Below are 26017 nucleotides of genomic sequence, written 5' to 3'. Positions count from 1 at the left end.
TTAATCTAGTTATTGGGGCTAATAATAATGGATATCATAGGTGTTATTCTTGATCATTTATTCAATTATTGCACTTATAAAAAGGTTAACATGATAGACTAATATTAAATTAAAGCTATTTAAATTTTTTCTTTTCAAAATCGTAAATTTTAGCGAATTTCTATGCACCTATACTTCTAAAGGTTCATGGAATGACTTTGGCAAACTGCGGATATAAGATAACACAAGTTTTTAGTTGATTATTTAAATGAATTCCCTTAGATATTCGTTAATTTAAATTACGCTCCCCAATGATCGTTGCCATTATCATAGGGTGAACTACTTCCGCCGCTCCAGGCACAGCATCCACTGCCATTTTGGCCCACCGAGCTCTCCCGGAGCATGGCCTGCAGGTGATTGATGTAGTTGATGGCAATCCTGGATAGGGAAATATCAAATAAATATATTACTGAGCTCTACGCAGATAATTTCACTTACCTCAAACTCTCGATTTTCGAGTACTTTTTCCCATTGGGCTTGGATATGGGCAGCTTGGAGCGCAGTAGGTCAAAAGCTCGGTTCATGTCCCGCATCCTGGTTCTTTCCCGATCGCAGGCGGTGCGTCGGTAGTCCTTCTCCATTTGCAGCGCCTTCTCCCGCCAGGCAGGATTGTGCTCCTTGGCGATGTCCACCTCAGTGCTATTGGCTATACTACCGCCGCTATAGCTCATATACATGGGCGGAGGCACCAGCTCACTGGGTTTGTTGCACTCCAGGCCCACTGGCGAACCGGTGGCCACCTGGCCAGCATGCCACATCGACACCGGCTGAGGTATGACGCTGTAAGTGGGTGGCAACAGACCCATATTGTGCGCTTCCTTCTCGTAGCCACCCATCAGGTTGGGTGAGTAGCTGTGCGGATGAGTTGGCGCATATGCCAACAAGCCTGCTCCATCCGCGGTTAGGGTGTAGTTGAGACTAACTGCCGGACAATTTGACGATTGAGGGGCACCGAGCTCTAGAAGCACTGGCTGTTCCGATGATTCCGCCTCGCCTTCGGATCCACCGCTCAAATAGGGTCCACCCGTGGAGGCTGACACGGGCACCAGAACTGACGGTGGATCACCCGGTACGCCGGCCGTGGAGCTCAGCAGTTGATCCGTCATCGCTTAAGCCGCTTTTCGAATGACCGATCAAGAGTTGTGGCCGGACTGCAGCAGGTTTACCTGGACTCGGTTGGTTCTTTTTTAGCTTGTACCTTTTTGTTTTGCTTACTTTTAGTGCATTAGAGACGATTCTGGCGATCGTGATGAATGGCTCACCATCGATCCATCGATTCGAGACGTGACTACTCATCCGGGGTTGATGAGGGCCACATCTCGTCTAGTTCAAGAGGCCACCGCTTTGTACGTGTGTCAACAGATCTATAGGGGACCAACTTGTCGTCGAGGGTCCTTTTGTCCCATCCAATCGCTGTGCAAACAAAGCGTCTTAATTTCCTCGCTATTGTCCGATCGATCCGACTCCGACGGCAGCGGATGGTGATCGAGGCGCGTGTGGCAGGCTGGAGTTGCGTCCGACTTATGTCGGATCCCTCTCTGGGATCAGCGATCGACGATCGTCGCCACAACTTCAGTTTGAGTTTTTCTTTTTGATCGTCGCTATGTACAAACACCCACACTGGAGCTCAGCCCATATGTAAGAGTGTATTTTCGACGCATGTAAACACAAGTGTTTTGACTTAATTAAAAAATACACACATAACCATATAGCCAGTTATGAATATAGGTTCGTCTATATGAAGGTAAGAAACCTAAGCCTGGCCAATCTAGCTCCGAACTTCGCCCAATTCTAATTTCAAACTAATTCGGTTTCTCTAAAGTCAATGAAAAACAGTGATCGCCAGCTAAGTGCTCTTATAATCCTATTAAAAATCCTATTATGTATCTGATATATTCCATACCTATTTTTATGATTCCTGCAAGTATCTTTATTCTAAAAATGTTAATTAAATTAGTAATTTTTCGCTTTAAAGTCAAATTTCAAATGGTTACTTGCTTAAAAGACTGAAAAATTGACACTATGCATTATTACTAAATCTCTTTTTTTAATTAATGGTAATTAATTAGCAATTTTTTTTTCTTCTTCCGAAAATTTAGAATTCCTAAAAATATAACCGCAAGGGGAAAACAAAGAAGAATATCTACTGATAGCCCGCGAAATTCAATTCATGTGCAAGATCTCGGGTTACCAGAAAAAAAAACACAACTAGAAGTGAGAAAATTACTTACATTTTTGCGAAGTCGAGAGTTATTTTGCTAGCTGGCTAACCAGAGAGGCACCTTTGCGCGGAATCGGAAATGAATATGAGCAGAGTGTAGTTTCTAGGGAAACCTAGAGAGTTGCTTTGTTTCTCTCCTTGGCTGAACGTTTCGGGTTTCCAGGAAAATTTATAGACTTGCTAACAACTTCCCAAATGTGGGTCACTGCGGTGGCAATTGCAAATCGAAGCCGAAGTTTATTGTTTTCTGCTTTATAAAAATAAACACGCTGTGTAAAAAATAAAATAAATAGCGAGTACAACGATGCATTAAGTGGGCGCCACACGGACTCAGAGCCAAGGCATAGATCAATTCTGTATAGCTATTTACATAGGAGTGCCTTAGTCGGTTCGGTGCTTAACTAATTTCGCTTAGTTTGATTTAAGTTAATTTCATATAAACTTGTAGTAAGAATCGATGTCAAGCAAATGCAGGTACCTCAACTCGGCTGGCTTTCTAACTTCCGAACTTCAGGGGTCGCAGCTCGAAGTACTTGTCCAGCACTTCGTCCGTAACCAGCTTGCGGGCGGCCTGATGCTGTTCCACAATGGGTGTGAGCGTCTAAGAAGATCATTTGAGCACATTAATTACAATGATTTTGAGAAGATTGTGGCATCACCATTGCACTTACCTCAACTGCCAGCTTCTTGATCTCGCCCGTGAGCATTTCGCCTTTGCTGTAAGCCACTCTCACTTCCTCCAACTTGTCATCGTCCTCCAGGAAGAACTTCAGCAGCTGATAGGACACATCAACCTCCGGCACTCCGCCCAGCTTGCGGTGTTCCTCCACAGTTACGCGTCCTCCGGAGAAGGCGTACTTGTTGATCTTGTTCTTAATCTGCTTGGGCGTGTCCGTCAGAAAAACAGCCGAGTTCTGGTCGCTAGCCGACATCTTCGTCTTGGCACCCTGCAGCGCTGGGAAGAAGGTCGAATGGATGAGCGCGCATTTGGGAAAGCCAAGACGTGGAGCCACATCGCGAGTCATGCGGAAATATGGGTCCTGATCGATGGCGCACGGGATGAGGCAGTGCACCTTCCTGTTGCCGAAGATGAAGGGGAAGGTGCTGGAAATCGCGGGAGCTGCTTGAGCGGCTGGGAAACCAATCTTGCCAATGATGTCTGAATCCCCGAAGCCAAAGATGCCCTTCACCTGATTGAAGGTAACGCACTTCTGGATGCGAATGATGTTCTGGTACATGGCAGGACATTTGCTGTAAGCAATATAGATTATATTATAGATTATATTATTCAGGTTAAAAATAAATTAAATTTACTTACCCTACGAATTCCAGGTTGTTGAAAATGAACGTCTTATTTACATCGAATCCCATGGCCACAATATCCTTGGCGTTTTCACGTCCAAGCTTGATGGCATCCTCCACTTTCAGATCCTTCCACAAGGTCTTCTCGTCGTCGGTCAATTGAATAACCAGCGGCACATCGAAGGTCTCCTGCAGCCACTTGGTCATGATGAAGGGCACCAGGTGGCCCACGTGCAGGGATCCGGAACTGGGACCGCGACCCGTGTACAAATAGAAGGGTTTGCCCTGTTCGCGCAGTGTGAGAATCGTATGCAGATCCCGGTGCGAGAAGAACATGCCCCTTCGGATGAAGTGGTGGGCGGGCTTCCCCGTGATTTTCTCGAAACGCGCGATGAGCTCCTCATCGATTTTGCTGGAGCCAAAGCGTTCTGCAACGTGTCAACATGAGGAGATTAATCAGTTGATTAACTACATTAATTAGTTGCTCTGCAAATGTCTTCTTACTTATCAGCTTATCATAGTCGACGCCGGCGTCATTGCTGCTGGCCACATTCCATGGATCCACAACATCTTCAGTGGGTGCAGTGGCTCCCTCCTGTGCCTGGGCATCCGTGCCCGTTTCCACGGGTTCTGCGTCCGGTTTTCCATTCAGTGTCAACGCCTCCACGCCCTCCACAATCGTCTCCTTGGTGTCAGCCATTTCGTCAGTCTGATTGTTAAGAATTTAACAGATAATTTAATACTGGCCAGTGAAATTGGGCCCTTCACATGTGAAACGAGGCGCTTATTAGTGTCCCAACCATCGATTACACCAGCGATTATTTGCCCTGCTTTTGTTGATGGTAATCGTTATGCTCAATTTAAAAAATTAAGTTACTTTATCTTTTTAATTTATAAATATTTTATAATCGGCCTTAAAATTAAAAAAAAAGTAATTGTAAAATTAAGCTAGCCTCAACAGTTTCAACAACTGTTAAAAATATCGATAATGAGAAATATCGATGGATTGCAAATTTGCTGATGTTGAGTGACAACTCTGAAAAATCAGCTGTTGCGCTGCAAACTGTGGGTGAAAAATGCAAGCGGATAAGACCAATGTTTTTCGATTAAAATAAGGAACTAAGAACTCAGACAACATGCCTATCATGTACAATACGGGGGAGTGGTTCAAGGTGCGACCGGACTACTACAGGTGGGTATTTCCCAACCCATCCGTTCCATACAAACCAACTGAAGGATACGCCCATTAATCCCATTCACAGAAAAGTGGAACTGGCTACGCCCGATTGGCCGCTGGACCTGGACTTGGAGTATATGTGGGTGGAAGTGGCTCCCTATGGAGGACCACTGGCGGTCACGCGTGATCCCACGAAATTGGTGCCGGTTAAGGGTACCGCCAGACCAATGATTCGCATCTTTGACACCACCGGCAGGGAAATGGGTCACATATTGGTAAGTTTTCCGAAAGTAAGAAATATTATCTAAAGTATTTAAATCACCGCAGTGGAACCATGGCAAACTTATTGCAATGGGCTGGTCAGACATGGAGGAGCTTATCTGCATCCAGGAGAACGCCACCGTCTTTGTGTACGACATGTTTGGTCGGGAAAAGGAGTCCTACAGCATCGGCGATGAGGCCAGTGTCACAAAGATTGTAGAGGGCAAGGTGTTCCAGTCCTCAGCTGGCACAGGAGTGGCTGTAATGACCACATCCGGTCGGGTTTTTCTCAAACAGAACAGCAGCAAGACTGAAAGAAAGCTGCCGGATATTCCCAGTAAGAAAATCATTATCCATTGATTTCCCAAAAGAATATTTTGTCATTGCTCAACAGATTCCAGCATGAACTGTTCCTGCTGGGAGATCGTAACCGAGGGACGCAACAGCTACTGTCTGCTGGGAAGGGATCGAGAGGTCATAAAGCTGTTTCCAGGCGAAACTGTGGGAACTATTACCGCCAATCTCTTTGAGAAACCGCACGAGCGAATCATAAAGATATCTGTGTCGTACAACCACCAGCACCTGGCCCTGTACACCAACACCGGTCTTCTTTGGCTGGGAAGCGTAGATATGCGGCAAAAGTATTGTGAATTCGACACCGGACGTAAAGATATGCCCCTACAAATGGAGTGGATCATGAACTCTGACAACAGCGTGGCGGATGCGGTGGTCATTTCATATCCATCATACCTCTTAATTGTAAATCGCAACGCTGATCGCAGTGACTTTCCCTACGATCCGGTGATGTTCCTTGTGGCTGAAATGGATGGTGTTCGCATAATTACTCAGAGTTCGCATGAGATAATACAGCGCCTGCCAAAATGCGTTGAGAACATATTTGCAGTGAACAGCCAGGAACCGGCTAGCTATCTCTTTGAGGCGCAGAAAAAGTTTGAGGAGAAGTCCTACAAGTCGGATGAGTATCTCAGCATGTGTCGGGAAAAGATCGATCTGGCAGTGTCCGAATGTATAGAGGCGGCTTCATATGAGTTTTGTCCGGAAACTCAAAAGAGCTTGCTCAGGGTAGGAAAGTAATCAATTTCTTATATTTCTTTTAACCTCTCCATTTCTTTCAGACGGCCTACTTTGGCAAAGGCTTTATTCGAAACCACAATCCCGATGAATATATGCGAATTATGCGAATACTAAGGGTTCTTAACACCTTGCGGCATGAGCGAATCGCCATGCCCATCACCTTCAAACAGTAAGCATCGTTTAAAATTCTATTATTGATTTCATCAATACTTTTATTTCAGATTCTCACATCTTAATACCGAGGTAATACTCAGTCGTTTGGTATTCCGCAAACACTATGCTATTGCGATACAAGTGGCCAAGCATTTAAATCTGCCCGAATCCTGGATCTTGGAACACTGGGCTTACCATAAAGTGATGAATGATCCCAGTGAGTTATTGTCTTTTTGTCCTTAGAACTGATAGTAACCAACTTTTTATTTTAAGATGATACTGAAGTGGCACGTAAGATAACTGAAAAGTTCAAGAATCCGTCGGTCGAGGGAATTTCGTTCTGCAATATTGCATCAAAGGCGCATCAAGCTGGACGAGATGACCTGGCCATTAAGCTGCTAGAGCTCGAGTCGCGTGCTTCGCTTCACGTACCACTACTTCTGAAGATGCGCAAGTTTGATCGGGCGGTGGGCAGTGCCACACAGTCCGGCGATACAGAGTTGATAACCCAAGTGCTCCTGGAGATGAAAATGCACATGATGCTGTCCAATTTGCACGTATGTCATTTGTTTACTCTTTGAATAAGTGTGTTTAGTGATGTTATTATGGAATATTAATTCTAGATGACAATTAGGGACCATCCACTGGCTCTAAACATATACAAAAAGATAATGCGGGAATCCAACAGAGCTGGACTCTATGGCATTTACAACACCGAGGACGACCAAAAGGCAATCGCTGAGTATCACTTTCAGAATGCCATTGAAACTGAAGGCTTGGAGTCGAATCTTTCGATGATTGGAAACGCCTATGCCCAGGGCCGTTGCACGTTGGAAGCGGAGCTTTGTGCGGATACCAGCCGATTGATCAAACTGCAAAAGACTCTAAGCACCAAGTATAATGTTAGTTTAAGCGGCTTATCAATACATGAGACCATCCATGAATTGCTGCTGATCGGCGAACTGAAAGAGGCAGAGCGAATCAGAAGCGATTTTAAAGTGCCCGATCGGCGGTTCTGGTGGCTGCGAATCCTCACACTTTCTAGTCAACACAAGTGGGAGGAGTTGGATAAGTTAGCCAAAAGTAAAAAGAGCCCCATTGGCTACGATCCCTTTGTCGAGGTCTGCTTAAAACAGGACAATGTAATGGAGGCGCGAAAGTATATACCAAGGTGTCGGGACAATCGCCGGGTCATCTGGTATATGCGAGCAAAGTGAGTTGCCTTATATGCTTATGCCTATCCCTTTAACTGAAGCACAACTTTCTTTTCGATAGCCTATTTAACGAAGCCATAGATTCCGCCTTCGAGCAGCGTGATGTGCACAGTCTGTTTGAGTTGCAAAAGAACCAGGCGATCGTTAACAATGGCACACTGTTGAGCAAAGTTTGCGATTGCATTGCCATGCTGGAGGGAAAGTAGTCGAAACATTCCTATTCATAAACAAATATTCATGTCTATTCGAATAGCACTAATAAGCTTATTCGGTATTGTCGATCAGGACGTGCGCTTGATAAAAGTAATTATGCTTGTAATAAATATAAATTATTTTGTAAATAAAATCCAAAAATGCATTCGTTCGCTTTAAGGTATTAAACGAAGTGTGTGTGATGCAAGAAAAGTTAGGAAACCACCTAGTTTATTTCCTTTTCCTCACCTCTGAGTTGAAGACATAAAACTCACCGGCCTTATTTCCCAAAAGGCACATCCCTCTGCCATCCTGTCACAGTGTCCCACTAAAAACCAACCACTGAGCCGAGGCCAGTAACTATAAACCCAGTTAACGCACACACAGTTTGCTGTTGTCCTTTGCATAAGTAACTCAGCTTCGCTTGGCCCCCCGCAATTTGTAGACAATTTTGTTATACGGACCATAAACGCGAATTCCCGATGCTCGACGCCTGTGTAAATAAAATTTATAATCAGTGCCACATCCAAGGCTCCAAGGAAGCCAAGGAAAAAGTCTACTTCCTTCCTATTTTTTTTTTTTTTGGCAGGATAGCCGGGCTCTGCAAACGCAAAATGGCGAATGTTGACGCCTTTATTGGGTTCAAAGTGTGAATGGCGTCATGATGCAGGGGAGGAACAGGCACAGGCACATTTGGGGCTGCCGGCCGGGCTGTAAGTAGTTGACATAGCCCCTAAACACGTTTGCCAGCCGCAGAGAAGATGAAGAGAAGAATGGGAGGCTGGAAAATGTGACTGCGGGGGAAGCCATGCTGGCAACACGAAATTCCAATTAGTCTTCATTTTAAGCAAATTTAACGCACACTCCCTTTTTATTTTTTTCACCCGGCCAATTTGAATGCGGCAACCACATTCATACCCGTTCTGATGTCCTGGTAGCAAACATTTTGGCCACTATTTATGTGCGATTCGATGTTCGATTCGGCGTGGCCGTGTAGCCTGTAAGCCGAATTTATTTGGCAATTTTCGGGCGTTGTTTAAAAAACGCTTTTGCTGACAGTCGAAAACCATTGGTGGTTTTTTCGGCCTGCGGTTTGTCGGGCTCAACTGCGACATTTTCGTCCTGGCAGCAGATGCGTTTTCGGTTGCTAAATGTCACTCCGACATGACAGACTAAAAGTATATTGCATTTTAAAATGTCAACCTACATTTTGCCACGAAGGGATTATGCTCAGATTAATATTTTATGGATGCGCAGCGGTGCTGGGCTGGCTCTGGCATAATTGAACAACCCAAAACATATCAATTTCGCGTCGATAGCCTTCAGCAATGAACAAATATTACAACACTTCGAATTGAAAGCCAACAAGCCAACAAACTACAAACTGTTTACCCACTATATTGTATATATTTGCACTGTCAGCAGACGGCACCGATATTATATAGTCCATTTCGCGTTATTGATGTTCACATTGCGCGCTTTTTATTTCATTGCATTTTTATATTTTTAATAAACTCGCAAAAGCGACAGAAATTACAAGCGATGTCAGGGCGAAGCTCTGGCAGCATGCCAAAAATTCCGAGGCAGACCAAAAAAAAAAAAGTGAAATAAAATAAAACAAAAATATAATCTAAGGGGACGACCAGGACCAACAGGACCAAATGAAAGCCGGCGCTGCGAAATATGGCGACTGCAGTGGCGGACGGGCTTTGCCTCAATTTATGTGCGCGACCCGCAGGACACTTTAAGAATATTATAAAGGAATAAATCAAGGCATTTCGTCCTGCACCGGACACCGGAGGAGGCTGTGGTCACGCCTAGGACCTACTCCTCCTGCTTCTTCTCTTCGTTGCCTGTGCATTATTAATGCCCCATAAGCCCAACCATGTCCAAACTTTCGCCTCACGCTGTACGCTTCTATATACACATATATAGTTTTCCCCACCGGCACTTCCTTTGACCAACCGTCTCAAGGCCAACGAATTTTGGTAGCTTTTGTTTTCACTGCCTGCTTAAGACCCCGAAAAATATGTCAGTCCGGCGAGAGCAACAATTTATCATAGCCAGGATCCGAAACGCAGCAGAGATTGTCCTGCTTGTCCAGGTTCTCAGTGCCTTGCAGCTTTTCCTTCTGGTCAGTGAGTGGCTCATCATCGGTGGCGGCAAGCTGTCAAACACAAATGTTGCCCCAATGTTTGGATTAGCATATAACAAGCGAAGGACACACATAGATCCATGTACAAATCTGGGCAATATCCTGGATGTGAGTGTGTGTGTCCTTGCGTGTTTGTGTTTACGAAAGTATTCCTATCATTCGATGTCGTTCCATATGAAACAGATGTCGGCACACTTATTATGACCGACCAGCGATGGTATATGCAAAAAAGTGATGCCATTTTTTGTTTCAGGTATCACACGAAATGATTTGTTTACGTGCGGGAACAAAAATACGAATTTTTTATTGCTGGTGCCATTTGTGCGAAACCATTCACCAGATGCGATTGCATTATTCATATTTAAATTGCCGCGTTATGATGTCAAGGGAATCCAAGGAATTTGAGCCGAGAAAACAACGTTTACAAAAAATATATATACTTATATATATATACGATTGATGTAAGCTTAAAACTGCAGTGGGGCAGCTTCAATTCGAATTCACGTTGTATTCATTCATCCACATTCATTGTACGTTTTTGTGAATAACCCTTTGGCAAGCCTAAATGCTGGCTGGCTTAAAGGACAAGATCCTGCTGGTGGCCATAACCTGAACCCGGTCGTTATCCCTTATCCATGTTGCATTTTCTTGTGCTCTTATTTATATGCAAAAAAAATATATATATTTACACATTTTCAGTTGCCTGCAACACTTTTAGCCCATTTCCGGTCATCCTCACATTTTGGCCAGCCCCTCCGGTCTTGACAAGGCCACAAACTGGGCCTGCGGCTGAGGTACCAGCTCCTCCAGCACCTGATCCTCCCAGTGGTATTGGTCCTGTAGATGGCACCGCTCCGACTGGATCTGGGCTCAAACCGAAAGCTGTTAGTTATTCGCTTTGGGCCGCTCTGCGGCTGGCCAACTAACTCCCACAACGGCGACACATTTTTGGCCATTGCGACTTGGCTCTGGTGAATTTATGCCGTCGACCATGGCAGAATTGTTATTAATAGCCGATGCGATACATCCTGGAAAAACCCCTTTTTTTGGACAGAAGGCTGGCTTGCACCTTTCACATTTTGGCGTATAAATTTTGATTGCAGACCATAAAGGCAAAGTAATGGTTTGTGGTCCACTTCAGGTGACTCTTTTGGCCAGGTTGGTACAAAAGCTTAAAATATTTAAAAGCTACATATGATAACTGCGCTAAATTGAAATTTGAATATACACTTAACTTTTCTGGTAAGACACCTTAAGCACCTGTAAATAGAGAAAAAAACTTCTTCAGCTTTGGTAACTTTGTGAATGACTCAATCGCCCAACAATTTGAAACAGCAATTCAAAGTTCAAGTGCCGCATTAACCTGAAGTACTTGTAGGTATATATTGTATATATATTTATATATATTCGAAACAAAGGGAATCAATGAAAGGGAAACAAATTGTGTGCAGCAGGACAAGCAAATACGAGTGGCAGCCAAAAGACAACCGGAACATAATGTGCCATAAGGGACAAGGACGAAGGACGCACGAGGAGCAGCAAACCGAAGGCAAATGGCAAAAAGACAAAGCCACGTTAACCTCAAGCCACCGAAAAATAAACAGCAACAAGGATTGTTCTTCAATTCCAGACGATGGGAAAAAAATACGAATTACCACTTGAATTATTTACGCTGGAATAATTCATGGTAGATTTTTCGAACTCGGCTTTTGGGTTGACTTGGCGCCATTTTCGCTAAGAATTCATGTTTGTTTAACTGAATACGCAGAAAACATAAAACAAAAGCAGCACGAACCTTTCGAATAATCTTGTAGATAATTATTCTAATTTATGCCTATAAAAAAATCTAGGTGCTATTGCACTATATTGATTGTATGCATTTCACAGTGTCTAGAATATCCTTTTCAATATGAGTTTATCTTAAGATGAGAAAATACATGCCTGTTGTAGATATAAACTTACCAACTAGTGACCTCGTGCTGCAGTAAACCATTCATTTTTACTACCTTCGCTGCCAGTCAATCGTGCCTTCTTCATCCAGGTGAGCGCCATGAAAGAATCCTGAAAGAGGCTATTTTATGCGAAAAGTGTGCTTTCAGGCATGTGAAGTTATGGTATAGTTTGCTCTGCGGCGCGGAAATATAACCAATACGCCATGTAGACCGATGTGCTGGGAAAGTGGGCAATTGTTGTTGTGACCGCAGGATGCTTTGTTCGCATTGCACCGTGTGCTAACATTATATCAGGCCTTTTGTTACCTTGTCGCCGATGTCCTTGCTGCTGAAAGGTCCTTCAAGCGCTGCTCCAGCTGCCAGCAATCGCCTATGATCATTATTATTATGATATAAGTCATCATCATCATCATCATCATCATTTTGGTATACGGACAACAATGCAGTGGTCTTTTTGGCGGCTCCATTTAGTAGCACCCTCTAAACAAAGCGCCCGGCCAGCATATTATCCTGATCCTGTGCACAGAGGTGTGAAATTCAATTTCGACAATTCCAAGCAGCCATTGTTCCCCTTTCACTGCCACTGCCATTGCCATAGCCACTTTCACTCTTACTTTCACCATGCCATACCATACCATTTCCCATTGTCGGACTGTCCGTTTTCATTATTAAGGCCATTTGCTGGTCCTGGTGACTTTTGCCCTGGGCCCGTCTACCAACTGACAGATTGCCGGCAACGGTTTGAACCTCGGACACAAATTAAATTCCAGTCCTTTGCTGCATTCGGAAAAAAACAGAATAATAGAAACGAAATCAAATAATTGAATTGTGTGCGGCTAGTTGGTAGTTTAAAAATTCATTAGAGACACATGGACATCGGAGTCGAGCGTCTCTCAATCTCGGTATCGAACTTAATCGCCAATGCAAATGGAGTGGAGATGTCCGTTGGCCCGGCGCAATAAATTTCAAATGAAACCAGTCGATAACATAAATTATAAAATTAGTTTGCCAATGTGTCTGGGTCTGAGAACTGCGAACTGTGAACTGAAGCCTCGTCTCGCAGACAGCAAATAAATTCCGAACTCAATTTGACAACGACCGAACATTTTGGTCAGTTCATTCAGCTTCTTTGGCTTTCCATTCGACGGGCCAATGGCAAATTGATTTGCCTCGGCTTGGTGGCATTCAATAAATTGAATTTACGCCGATTTGGTGAATTATTGCATTGCGCTGTCATTGCGAGGGTTTTGTTGCAGACACTTAAGTCACTTCCATTGCAATTGCTTAAGCAGCTCAATTTTCTGTTAAATATGTAGCTTCTTCAATTTGACTTATTTTCCGTACGCCCACCTATATATGTCAACTTCAAGATCTTATATACATCTGTAAATCATTGTAAAAAACAAAGCTGCGCCTTTAAAAATCCTGGCAAAAAGTGCTCCCAGCTGATTTTAAAACTCGAACAGCGTCACTCTGCCTTCGGGCGGATATTTGGCCAGCAAAAAAGATGACAGACACCGCAAATGTCGAGTCACGTGCTCGTCATTTATTATTTTAGTTTTATATTATCCCAGGGAATATACAACAGGGCATGATATGTGCCCGGAGCTGAGGAGTGAGTCGGGTAAATATGAGCCTAGTTACGTGGCTCTTGGTTTTAGCCAAGAGTTGCCAGCTTAAAGCCAGTTTAAAATGCTTACAACAAATTATTTAAACAAAAGTTGGTCTCACACTTCGCCGCTGTAAATTATTTGATTACCCTACTGGATTAGTTTTAATTGGCGAAAACATTTGTAATAACTTCATAAAACACGATAGTCGACTAATTTGATTGCGCTTTGCAATTAAACTTGCCCCAAATGGGGGCACAATCCCATTTCAGGGTTGGCCAAACTCGTTCGTGTACCTTAGCCCTTTGCATAATTAAACGAAATTGTTTCTGCAACTTTTGGCGCCGAATGCCAAATAAATAGATTATGTTTTAATTAAAAAATTACGCAAATGCAAGCCGTCACTCGCAGACGAAATTAAAGTACTTTTGGCCCGTTTTTCACGTTTCCTGCGGTGTGACTTAAATGGCTCGCGGCGTTCTCCGCGATTCTCAAGCAGCCTGGCTAATTACACAAAACAGCCATAAACACACGCGTGGCAGGATTACCCTCTTAAAGGTAATGATGACGACTTTCGGCCCCAACGAGTTGGAAAATAGACGTGAATCAAGCTTGCCGAGCAAAAACGCTGGAAAAGCGAAGCGAAAAATCAAGAAAATATTTGCTTACCCCACCGGGCACTTGGCCCTCTGGGTCCATCTGGCCAACATGTGTGTGTGTATTTGACGCTACTCACGCACCAAAAAAAAGAACTTGTATATGTATTTATATATAAGGCAGAGCAAAAAAAAAAAGGCCATAAAGTATAAGCCGCATTCGCTTTGATGTCGAGGCTGTGGCCCAAAAACGGCGCTCGCACGGATTGCATCCAAGGGATTGCTCCAAGACTTTAAGTCTTTAAAAGGTAAGTTCTAAAGATATGCTTACAGGATCAAAGGATTGCTTGCTTGAAAACTAATTTAAACTTTAAATAAAATACTTGCAGATTTAACGTTTTTCAATTACTAAAAAGAAAAATATGTGCAATTAGTTAGCTGTGCAATTCTGTAGTAATCACATGACAGGCTTATCTAATTGAAACAAGCTGTAATGTCTTAATCACCTGTCTTCATTTTACAACGAGGGCTAATCATGGGGTTTCTGTTAAGCGGAGAAATTAATTGTAACCCATTTGGACAGGGCTAATGATTTTCTCTCACTTTTGTTCCATTTTTGCGGTCAATGTTGGGTAATTAATTGAAGGCAACCATGCAGCAGGGAACTCCGAGGAGAAGCCATGGCATACCAAAACCATTCCTCATATTTCCCATTGTTGGCCATGTGGCATGGCCATGTGGCATGGGTGGTCAGAGGCGGAGCGAAGGAATACCGGTTGACAGTCATGGACAGATCTCCACTGCTCTGTTTGCCTTTGCATCCAATTTTGAGCAATTTGTCTCCGGCTGAATTCCTGAGGCACCACAACGCTGGCATTTTGCTGTTGACTCGAGTGAGCCAACAAAATGCCAGTGCGCCATGTAAATATTTGGCCAGCATTTTTTGGCTATTTCGCCAGATAATAGCGGCGCATTAACTAGAAAAGCAGCGGATCAGTAGGACAGGTTTTTATTGTGTTTGGAAAAGTTCAACTTACATATATATACAAAAGAAAAACCCGCGTGTATCATGCACAACATGCAAATTGAATTTTGGGTTAACAAAACGCCAAACTAATACAATTTATTTGTGTTTTGTTTGTCGCCGGCGGCGTTTGTCGAAAGGAATGCTGAAAACACTCGGATGTGGCGATAACGTTTGTCTTCCATTAGCAATACAAACAGCGACATGATAAAAACACACGACCCATCATCATCTACTATTTCGCTTCGGTGAGCGGCATAATAAGGCTTTCAATAAACTGTAGCATACTTTTTCGGGCTTTTCGGCATTTGTCACATGCAAAACAGCCAAGCGAAACGCTGTGCGAAATTTATGCAAAGCGATATACACGGCACCTACACAACGCCAACAAATATGATAAATTCAAATCGAAAATCGAATGGCATCCACTCAAAGTTGTTTACCCCGGCTCATCGAATATGCTGATTTGTAACATCGATGTTTGACTGTTTGCTCGTTTTACGAAATTTACATTTTTCTCTCCACTTTATTTTTGGGATTTGCTCAGGAAAACACACGGCCAGCGAAACAATGGCAAACATTGTGCATTGTTTATTGAATTAGTATCGATGACGTGTCTGAATTTATACAGGCTCTAAAGCGCTTTGTTAGCAGACGAATGACTATTGAATAAGTAAAACGGATATATGTAACTGGAATCCAGCACAAAAGGCATCGAATATTTATAATTAAGTAAATATTTAAAGTGGAGAGTGGCTATATTTAAAGTGCAGTGGGTGGGAGCAGATGAATGTATACTTTTACCTCACTAAATATTAATAAAAATATTTATTTTCCAAGCTTATGTTTAATTTACCAAGTAGAATTCGCTGAGCATATCTAGCACATTTGTTAATATATTTGTTACTTAAGATTGTTAGTGGTAAGCTCCATTTAATTGGTGTCCTTTGTAACTTTACACCCTGTCCGCATTCAACAGACTTGTGGCACCATTTAATTTTTTATCCGTCATGCTAAGCAGTTTGTGGCAAACGCTTGGTAGCTTCTGGTCTGCTGCCACTTTTTGCAATATCCAGACAAAAAATACATCATGCATGCGAAAGCATATGGGTAACTGAAACTGCAAGAGTTGTTATACAATTATAGCCGGGTTTGCTGGCTAACTGGTTGGCTCTTAAAGTAGTTACACAAAACTGGCAATAAAAATAAAAAACAAAAAAGACGTGAATTTATAGTTCGAGTTGGGTTGTTATTTTTATTCGGCCATCGCTCTGCTGGATGTGTCGTGCTACATGTGTTTACATGTCCTTAAACCTGCTCTCTCTTACAAAATAATGCAGCTCCTGCTGTGTTTACGTCAATGGCAGCAGCCACAGCACCTTGTTTTCTTCTCGCCATGTCCTTCGGCGACGTTGACTGACTCAGAGCTCAGTACCGCCCCCCAAAACCCAGCCCCATCTATAGACCAGACTGAAATTGAGGGTCCCAAGGCTCTGGAAATTGTAAGCGACACTGTGTAAGAGTGCAAGTAAGTGCGGCTTTCCTTTGTTGCTTTGCAAGTTGCATACATATTTAGCTTTGGTTACCTATGGTCGCCTCCTTTTGACCCATAAACTGAGATTTAAGCCATTGAAATATTTTAAATATTTGTAAACGAATAAATTTATTCCAAGTTAACATGCATTTTCCCTTTAACCATTTTAGCCAAACACATTAATTAGTTTCGGAAAATAAACACGAGGGTGGTCAACAAACCGAGCTTAACAATTCTTTGACTCTAATTTGTTATGGGAATGTTAATTTGGCCGAAAAACTTGCTCTTGAAGTCCATTTGATTTACAATGGAAACTTTTGTGAGAAGCAGTAGGCCAAGACCAAGTTAACTTGGCCAATTGTTTGAACTACAAACCGCAGTGGACTGCCCTGTAGAAATTTTCTGGAATTTGTGCAAGAAGTTTGTGCTTTTGTGTGAAATTAATTAAAGTCAAATTATAATGGGGAAGTTGCTTTGCTAAATTATGTAGCGGAAAAGTGCAAATGCTAGTCAATTATTTGAGTCGTTTATTGATTTTCGTAAAATGGTGAGAAATTCGCTTGCCATTTTATTTCTACTGATCTGCAAATCTGAAATTGGGGAAAGTGAAAATCTAAGCCAATAAATTTGGGTTTCACAGCAATTCAACTTTTTCGAGCAGCTCAATTTGGCGCCTAAGTATAAGCTATTTTTCTCAAAGGGTACACATAGGTATATGTGGTATATAGGTACATGTGATGCATGATTATGGCGCTTTATTTGCATACAGCAAGGATGTTGCATTTAAATGAGACACGCACACATACGCAGACAATCACGTGTATACAACGAGGTGCAACATTTGGTCTCACGTGCACGAAGGATCCCCTTAAATCCTGCCTCCAGCGGCAAGAGCAAACGAAAGAGAAAGAAATAAGAAGACGAAGCACTGTTTAAACCGGTAAATAAACAAAAATCTGTGACACGAAATGAGCTCGTTGCTTTTGCTGTTGCTCTCTAAAGGATATCGTTGCCCGTGGATAAGTGTGTGTGCCTCTAGTGCGATTGCTTTGCCAGGACATTCCAGCCAGCTTGTGCAGGAAATGCATTAAAAGCGTGTCGCCCCCAAAGAGCAGTTCGCTTAAAAAGTGTGAACGTAAGTGTGTCATAGATGTGGCTTACTTATCAGCAGATTCTGCAGAGTCTGTGGTGCAACGAGGCGTATGCGTAATATTAACGCGCGGGTCACTAAAATCTCAAGTAGTAGTAGCAGATCTCGAACGGCAGATGCTATTTTACCATCAATGCGTATGTTTCAGCAATAGTTAGTAGAATTATGTATGAAAATGAGCAGAACGAGTGTAATTGGAAACTGAGCTGCTGGGAAAATCATAAACAATTCTTGGACCTGTTCCAAAAACGGGCAGGAAAAGCGAGGAAAATCCAGCCTAAAAATAAGAACAAAACGAAATGTAAATGACAAAATGCAGCTGAAATGAAAGCGCTGCGGGCAAGGCTAAAATAAGGATAGACGCTAATTCGAGAGCAGGGCTTTTGCTAATCAAGAGGCGCCTTAAAGCATGCTGCACTTTTGTTGCAACATGTACCTTGCATTTTCGGGCAATGCAGGTAAATTGCATTAGCATGAAAAAGCAAAGTTACGCATATGAAAAGTGCTTTGACAACGCCGCAAAAACACGCCCTCAAGAATCACGCCCTTCGGTGACCGTTTTGCATTAGCATGGCCATGACGTCACACGCTCGCCTTGCCACAGATGACGATGACCTTCAAATGCAACATCTGTGTTTGGGGGCGCAAAAAAAAAAAGAAGAAAATAATGGTAAAAGAAAAACTTGTACATTTCCTCTCGCTTCCAGCAAAGCTTTTGCCACATTAACGTCGTCCGTTTTCTTTTTTTTTCCTTTTTTCTTTCTTTTTTGCTCATTTTGGACTTTCATTTCTTGGTTGCTTTTTTCATAATTTGCTTGCCTTGACTATTTGCCTTGTTGCGCATTTGGCATGGATTTAATGCCAGTTTCTGATGCAGCAGCAGATGCTGTGTGTATCTTTGTGTGGGCTAACATATGTTTGCCACCGACAAACTCATCAAGGCGAACCGTCGTAGCTCACCCAGACAGGCTAGAGCGCAATCTCGGCCAAGAGGAATGTCGGGTTTCTTTTGGTTAATATTTTATTTAATTACTACAGCTCAAACCCAAAAGCCAGCACACACACACACACACACTGCCATTTGGGCTTGTGGCTTCACTTTTGACAGCCACATTTCGGTTAGATTGGCATTGGATGGGTGGCATTGTCAAGGTCGAATTGGTTAAGAGTGATGAGGTGACCAAAGTTCTACTTTCAGTAGATAGATAAGTATGTGAGTTGGCCAACCTGTAAGGATTTTTAATTTATACCAAATTACTTTTATATTTTACTAAATATCTGCTGACTTAATGAGTTTTTTATAAATATATAAACATTTAATGAGTGATATATATTAAAATGTTATTTTCTTTATGCTAGCTAATTAGTTTTATGTACTAATTATCTAATCTAATTATCAGCACATATTTTTCTTGTTTAAGCCACCTTTTTAAGACCTAATTCATTTGTTAATGAGCGACAGTAGAAGCGAATTACTGATAGCCTAATTGAGGAAATGTCCCCGTTCCTCTGATATTAATTGCCAGGCCAGGCCGCACACTTTATCGCCGGGCTTTTACAAGTTCTTACACCTACACAGGTGTAGGCCATTAATATTGTTACCAGCAATTTGTCTCGTTCTTAGCCTGATTCTTACATACTCGTAGATTGCACGGAAATTCACCTTTTCTGATTTTTCCGTTCGAGCAAGTTAAAAATGTATGCTTTCATTTTGCCATGTAAGTCAAGATTGGTTTTGCCTGTTCGGTTCCATAGCCATATTTGATTTGCATTTGCATTTCAAATCGCGATGGCATTTAAATTTTTAATCATATTTTTGTTTCCGCCGCGCATACGGCTCACTTGGCATTTAATAATTACCATGCGGCATAATGTGAGCACGTCGCAGTCATCGAAAGTCGTTGGCGGTGTCACGACTCCTGAATTATAAATGCCCCACGGAAGTAATGTGGTATCCGCAGAAGTCGTGCACCGGAGGCGCAATTATTAACACTTGCCTGCCCGCCAAAGGATACTTGAAATCCATAGTTGGCTGCCCCCGAAAGTGGGGTTTTCGATTCATACTTTAATGCTTTAAGTAAATAAGATGAATAAAGTAAGACAGCTGCTAAGAATTTATGGGAATTATACTACATTTTCCCTTTTGTTTGATTAATTTTTTGAATATTTGTGGCTTTAATTGTTTAATAAATATACTTTAACATTAAATATACTAGCTTAAATTTCAATGTGAGCTCAGATGGCTGTGGGTTAAATCAGCCAACTGAAAGATGTGGGCAAACAACAAAGTGTCATTCCTGGAAACCGGTCCTTGATTATCTGCTCCTTGAACCTTGAGATCTCGACGTTTCGGCAAACAGGCATTTTAGGGCCAAAAACGCGCGAAGGCATTAAATTGACTATTAATTACGCAACAACTCTTGGAGTTCGAGGGTTGACTTATGATTGCTTGGGGGGCAGGCTGATAACAAAGCCAGGCGATTAGGAAAGCAGTGAAAGTAAGGTCAAGTTGTGGGTTTAACTTTCAGCTGTTTACATTTCACGCAACCGCAGGCAGTTAAATAGAACAACTTAATTGCACATTAAGTTGATTAAAATTGATTAAATATAAAGCGAGAAAAGTTTGCTTCAAACACCTTTGTGCTTCAATTTGCATCGATTTAATTACTTTCTTGTGCAAATGTACATATGTATGAACCTCCGCCGCAATAAAACTTTTCCCTGTTAACCACTTATCTGTTTGCCACCTCGAAGTGCCGGCAACGTTTGCGGCGTGCCACATGCAATCAAAATGAAACATTTTGCTGCTGTTTTCATTGCAATCGCTTGTAATTAAATGGCATTGTAAGTCTGCTCATTAAAACAACACTTGCACATGCCATATTAAAGGTTTTCATTGGCCAACAAGCATACACAATTACTGACCCACTGGCGACCATGATTCAATCAATTAATGCATAACCAATTGCTTCTCGCAGAGCAAAAATCCAATTTTCGGCTGACCTGCATCAATCAATCTATCAATCAAACGTTCAAGATTGAGTTAGTAGCGAGCACCGCGAGCACTGCGAGTAGTTCGGCATCAATCAAAGTCACCAAGTTCGGCGATTGGTGGCGAGTTGGTGACAATTTGGCAGGGCAGCTCCACTTTCGACCACAAATTGGTTTAACGCTTAGGTGGCAATGGCAACCGCCACCGCACATCGTGCATAAATTACAAATTAAATGGTGGACAAACAGTTTCAAACCTGAAAACAAACAAAAACCGCAGCAATTAATGCCATGGTCAAGGGTTCGAATTGCAGACACCCGGCAATTAGTACTGTTTCTAACCAGTTCAATTAGGGTAGTCTTCTAGTGAAAGCAATATAAACCATTCTATCATTTTCTAGGATATCCACAGATTCGCATTATTATTATTCATTATTCGCTACCAGGAATAATGAGTTCGCTGCAACATTAGTTCTAAACGCCATTAATGTCCTCGCAATTGCGACCAAATTGGCGGCGAGGTGCAAACACGCACGTACTAACGCAAAACAGGAGTTACACAAAATTTGCATTAGACAAATGCACATTGCGGACTAACTACTAACTGGTGGTGTCCACGTAAAGTGCGTAGTGGTGACCGCATCGACATTAGCAGCATTCAGTTTTCACCCAGCTGAACCAACGCTTTTTCCACATCACAGCCCTCTTTCGGCCAGGTCTTCTTGTTCGGCTTCTGGTCTGTTGATTTGTTGCCACAAAATGGGGGCCGACGACAGGTGGGTGGTTTTGTGAAAGAGATTTCAATTCAACACCTCCCTTTCGGAAAATCAATGGGCTCATGGTTTTGCCGAATAGAAAACTGTGGCCAAAAGTGTCCGTTCGAAAGTTCTCGCACCGATTTAATGACGTAGGCTCAACTGGCTGGATATATATAAGCTCGTTGGACATGTTCGCGGTCAAAAGCCTACGGCTAAGATGTGGTCAGTAATTTCAATCTAAATTCAATGGTTTTCCTCGAATTTCCTTTTATTTTTGGTGTTTTTTTCTTTTTTTTTTTGCTTGGCCATTCTTCCGCTTTTGGCGCCCTCTTATAATTGAAGAGCGACTTTATGTTGGTGGTATCATCGGTGGTCGTAAAACGCGGGGCGGAGCAAAGGAAGCATCCTGCATAAAAAGAAAAAGTCCAAACGGGCTTAAGCACCTGCAGAAAACACCAGCAACAATGCTGGTCTACATCAGCGAAACGAGGTTAAAACGAGTTAAGCACTTGAGGGCATGGCAGGAAAATGAAAAAAAAGGGAAATCGCGCATTCGCCCCGTTGCCCCGTTGACGTTAACCGAATGCCAAAGCCGCCTGCACCGTATTTGTATTTGTATTTGGGCTTGGGACCTGGGATCCGGCTGGAAAAAAAAAAAAATGGAAGAAAAATTTACGAGTTTAATGAAACCTGAAGAGGTAAATACAGTTAAGGCTTCTCTGGGGAGTGGTCAAAGTGTAATTACACACACACACACAGCGCACAGCACACGCACATACTATGCGAACTGTTGGCCGCGCGGGTTAATTGCATCAAAATCTGCACAGTTCGCTGAAAGCATTTCCCTGGCTCTTCACGCCACCTCATCACCTGACCATCGCACCGTTCTTTTGGCTTTTGATTTGCTCCGGGCCTTATGTAGTGTCCGCAGGATGAAACTTTGGACACGGCGGCCAGCGAACGTTGGCGATGGAGATGACTACGGCGATGCCATAACAGCGTTAAGTCCAACATCTCGCTGTCATCCTCATCATCATCATCATGATCATCACCTGCAGGCCGCAGCCGGGCATCAAAGAGCGGAATTGTGGCCTCAAACAGCGGATGATGGCCTGGTCGACTGGAACCCGAGTGCGTCATCGATTAAAGATGGCACAGAAATGGGATTTAATAGTTCCTAACTTAGTTACAGCTAGACTCATTTGCTAAGTTTATCATTCTTCATCTGTAGGATAATAATTAAAGTGTTTCAAGGTTTAATCTCTGAACTGTATCATGATAATACCATCAATTCAACGAAAAAAGAATCATATGTATATGTGAGTTGCTCAGGATTTGATTAATTAACAGTTTCCTAGGAAACCCAGCATTAATGGGTCTTGTCTAATTGATATCATCCATGCTGGCCACCCACTTGCGGCCTGTAAATGCGGACAAATGTTGTGGTTGGTCGGCCACCAGTGCGTATACGTAATGCGTGTTTGAATAACTAAATGGCAGGCCAGCGGAAAGGTCAGAGGTACTGGCCTTCAATTGGCACTGCAATTTGCTACTTTAAAGGGTCAGCATAATAATTATTATTAAGGCGTTGGATTAATGTGTGAAAATGTGTGAAATTTTCAATTAAGAGCAGCCGAGGCGAGAAACTCAACGGATTGCCGCGAAGAATAAGACAAGAAGGCGGATAGCGAAAATGAATTAAATTAAAATATGAATTGCACAACAATAAAGAAGACCGGCAGATCCAGCGATTAAGCACGCGAACTGCAGCCGTTCGTTGTCCTTTCGTTGTTAATGACATGAAAAGGATAAAGCTGCCTGCCGTCGACTTTTGCCTTTCGGACTTGCCACGCCTGCAACTGACATTGATAGGGCCCAGTGGAAAGTCAACAAGCAATTAAGCAGGCAGCTGCTTACAGGCCACCTCTCATCCCCCCATCTTGGCCATCGCGTCGGTTGCCATCCATCGGAATGGCCGTTCAGTTGCTCCGTGCCGTTGGAGGTGAGAATTGGCAGCTGTTTCATCCACTTCAGCTGCATCAACTGGTATGCCAAGGCTTCAGGATTTCGTGCCTCGATCATCGGCGCCACACAAAGGAAACTTAATTGTTTTTTGGCCCTTTATTCTCCGAGTGATTGCATTAAGTGCTGTTAATTGCCAAATGGTCGAATAACTATGGTAATGGCCATTGCCTAAATGTGTTGAAATAGTCCATATTATATCAATTTAAATGAGTAGTTGGTTAAAACAAAAACTTAACTGGCTACCGATTCCTTTTGGCCAGTTTAACCCGTTGGTCGGATAGTGAAATGGCAAATCGCCTCCAGGTTTCCCATTGGCATTCATTAATTGGATGTGTTGCAGTGACCAGCTGACCGCCATCCATTCGGCTAGCTGCTCATATTTGATGGCAGTTGGCATTTTCGACTGTTGCCCGAAATGCGAGAACAAGTCAAAATCCAAGCGCATGTGGCTTACTGACATGGCATTCACATTCTCATTCCCATTCTCGTTGCATTTTGTTGGTCAACAAGCTCTTGGCAGCAGAAGCGTTCATTATGGTTTTGTTTTCTTTGGCAGCGCCGACTTGCCTCAGATTGGTTTAATTCGGTTTCGGCTTGACTGGATTCAGCTGGAGGAGCCTGGCATTTATTATGTTGCCCCCAAGGACACTGAAAACAGGCAACGTCTGCGGCCAACACGCCAACGCCCACAAAAATGCTTGTGTTTGTTTGCCCGGCACACAAAGTGTCATAAATTAATGCTGTGTGTGGGTGTGTTTGTTTGTTTGCTGCCTTTTGTTCGCTTGTAGTGGTGCTGATTGTGTTTGCAAAAATTGTCAACATTATTTCATTCTCAGCCACGTTGAAGTATGAAAGGAATTAACAAATACTTACAGCAGACATTGCCTGCAGAATTTTAGTTTTTGCAAAACGCTATGATTTTTGGTATTTAAACCTATGGTGTTGTAATTTATAACAAATTTTATCTTAGCTGCAATCAAATGTAGAAAATTTACTGTCGTTGTCATCTGCAATATATAATTATCTAACTCACATTTAAAGTAAATACTGAAAGATTTAAAGAAAGCCTTTTTAGGTTGCTTAATAGTGGGTTTGCAGGCCCATAAAGACACAGATATCTTAAAATTCATATAACTCAAAACACAACTAAACGGAAAACTAAACTTAAATGAATTTCGAGTATGCCTGCGATGCTCCACTAAATTCTCAAGCCGCTGCCATCTAGCCTTATATCCTGCCACTCTGATGAATATGCCAATATCCTTCAGACGGCCAGAGATCCTTCAACGTATTTTATTCCTTTGACTTTGGTCCTGCTCTTGTCCTGCGGAATACCTCGGGGCATACTTGAGTAGTCAAAGGAGCGGAAACCACGCGGTCGCCTAATGAAGCGCACTGCCATTTCGAGTATTCATTCCACCAATTTTTGGGCGAAACTAATACGTTTGACAGGCATCAAGGCTGCATTTATTTCGATATTTATGGCCAGCTCGATTCTTCTTTTTTTTTCACTCACTGTGCCGCGTAATTGCGCCAAATCCTTTGCTGACACACACACACACCCAGCGCATTCATTGCGCCTTCAATTGTTACATCACGAATTTGTTTGTTAAGCCTCGCCCTAAGCTCGCCGCCTTCCCATTCGACCACGCCCCTTCGCCTACACCCACTGATGGCTGACAGGGAAAAGGGAAAAAAGTTGTGTTTGTCGCAGCGATATGTAAAATGCGTGGCTTATCCGGATTACCGGATGCTGGATGCTGGAGCGCACAAACATTAGCACAACTCTCTATTTTTATTTATTTTCCCACGAGTAACGAAGGGCACCTAAAATTCCCGAGCTATATATAAATGTTTCAACGTTGCTGGGGGAATTTGTTAGCTAAAATCATGAGAAATTAAATAAACATGAAATTCTTCATTTTTTAATATACTTACTGAGTAAACAATAAATTGGTTAAACTGTGATTTTAACATGGAATTTCATATACTAAGAATTATATTTATAGACATAGAACTTTTATGTAAAATTTATATATAAATATGACCACTTCTAGCTTAATTCAGCAGCTCTAACAATTTAGAAATTAATATATACAACCCATTCTAAATTGGTTTTCTTTTTTTCTAAGTTTTTTGGGGATTTTCGAACAAAGTATCGCCACTGAGCGCAGAGAAGACCTCAATTCAGGCAATAGACTCCCGGGTAGACAAATATTTATTGCCCTGTTGAACTGCCGAATATTTCTCAGCCAGGGCTTAACTTGGCCATTACTCTTTTTTGCTCCAGTTTGTCAGAGGCACTTTGCTCCAGTTGCTTCAGTTGCTCCAGTTGGCCCAGTTGAGTTCCTTCGGCTGAAGTGGCCCTTGAGCAATGGGGCTCATTAATTCAGTTGTTGGTTGCGAAATGGCAAAGAAAACTAAATTGGTTTACGTTTTTTGCTTGTTTTATTGAAGTTTATTACTAAAAATTTAAATTAAAATGTTTATTGGAAATACATATACCATACATATACATACAATTATTATTAGTGTTGTAATTTGTAATTGCAATTGGAATTTGTTCGT

General features: G+C 42.5%; 3 protein-coding genes across 3 annotated transcripts; 1 reads left to right on the top strand and 2 right to left on the bottom strand.

The window, feature by feature from the left end:
• Positions 1–37: 37 nt before the first annotated feature.
• On the bottom strand, positions 38–1950 carry LOC6728817. The gene is made up of 2 exons (XM_002104115.4): positions 478–1950; positions 38–417 (listed from the first exon to the last, which is right to left on the bottom strand). The coding sequence occupies exons 1-2, from the start codon at positions 1143–1145 to the stop codon at positions 279–281; spliced, it is 807 nt and encodes a 268-aa protein (XP_002104151.1). The 5' UTR covers positions 1146–1950; the 3' UTR covers positions 38–278.
• Positions 1951–2456: 506 nt separating this feature from the next.
• LOC6728816 (tryptophan--tRNA ligase, cytoplasmic) lies at positions 2457–4387 on the bottom strand. Its single transcript, XM_002104114.4, has 4 exons — positions 4067–4387; positions 3579–3990; positions 2932–3511; positions 2457–2861 (listed from the first exon to the last, which is right to left on the bottom strand). The coding sequence occupies exons 1-4, from the start codon at positions 4260–4262 to the stop codon at positions 2757–2759; spliced, it is 1293 nt and encodes a 430-aa protein (XP_002104150.1). The 5' UTR covers positions 4263–4387; the 3' UTR covers positions 2457–2756.
• Positions 4388–4575: 188 nt separating this feature from the next.
• On the top strand, positions 4576–7820 carry LOC6728815 (vacuolar protein sorting-associated protein 16 homolog). Its single transcript, XM_002104113.4, has 9 exons — positions 4576–4754; positions 4825–5014; positions 5067–5337; positions 5395–6083; positions 6137–6264; positions 6317–6465; positions 6522–6805; positions 6872–7461; positions 7524–7820. Exons 1-9 carry the CDS (start codon positions 4699–4701, stop codon positions 7666–7668), a joined length of 2502 nt encoding a protein of 833 aa, XP_002104149.1. The 5' UTR covers positions 4576–4698; the 3' UTR covers positions 7669–7820.
• The last annotated feature ends 18197 nt before the right edge of the window (positions 7821–26017 follow it).

The sequence above is a fragment of the Drosophila simulans genome, chromosome 3R, assembly GCF_016746395.2.
Source record: "Drosophila simulans strain w501 chromosome 3R, Prin_Dsim_3.1, whole genome shotgun sequence".
Lineage (NCBI taxonomy): Eukaryota > Metazoa > Arthropoda > Insecta > Diptera > Drosophilidae > Drosophila > Drosophila simulans.
The sequence above is the reverse complement of the archived record's forward strand: the minus strand, read 5'-3'. Positions and strand labels throughout refer to the sequence as shown.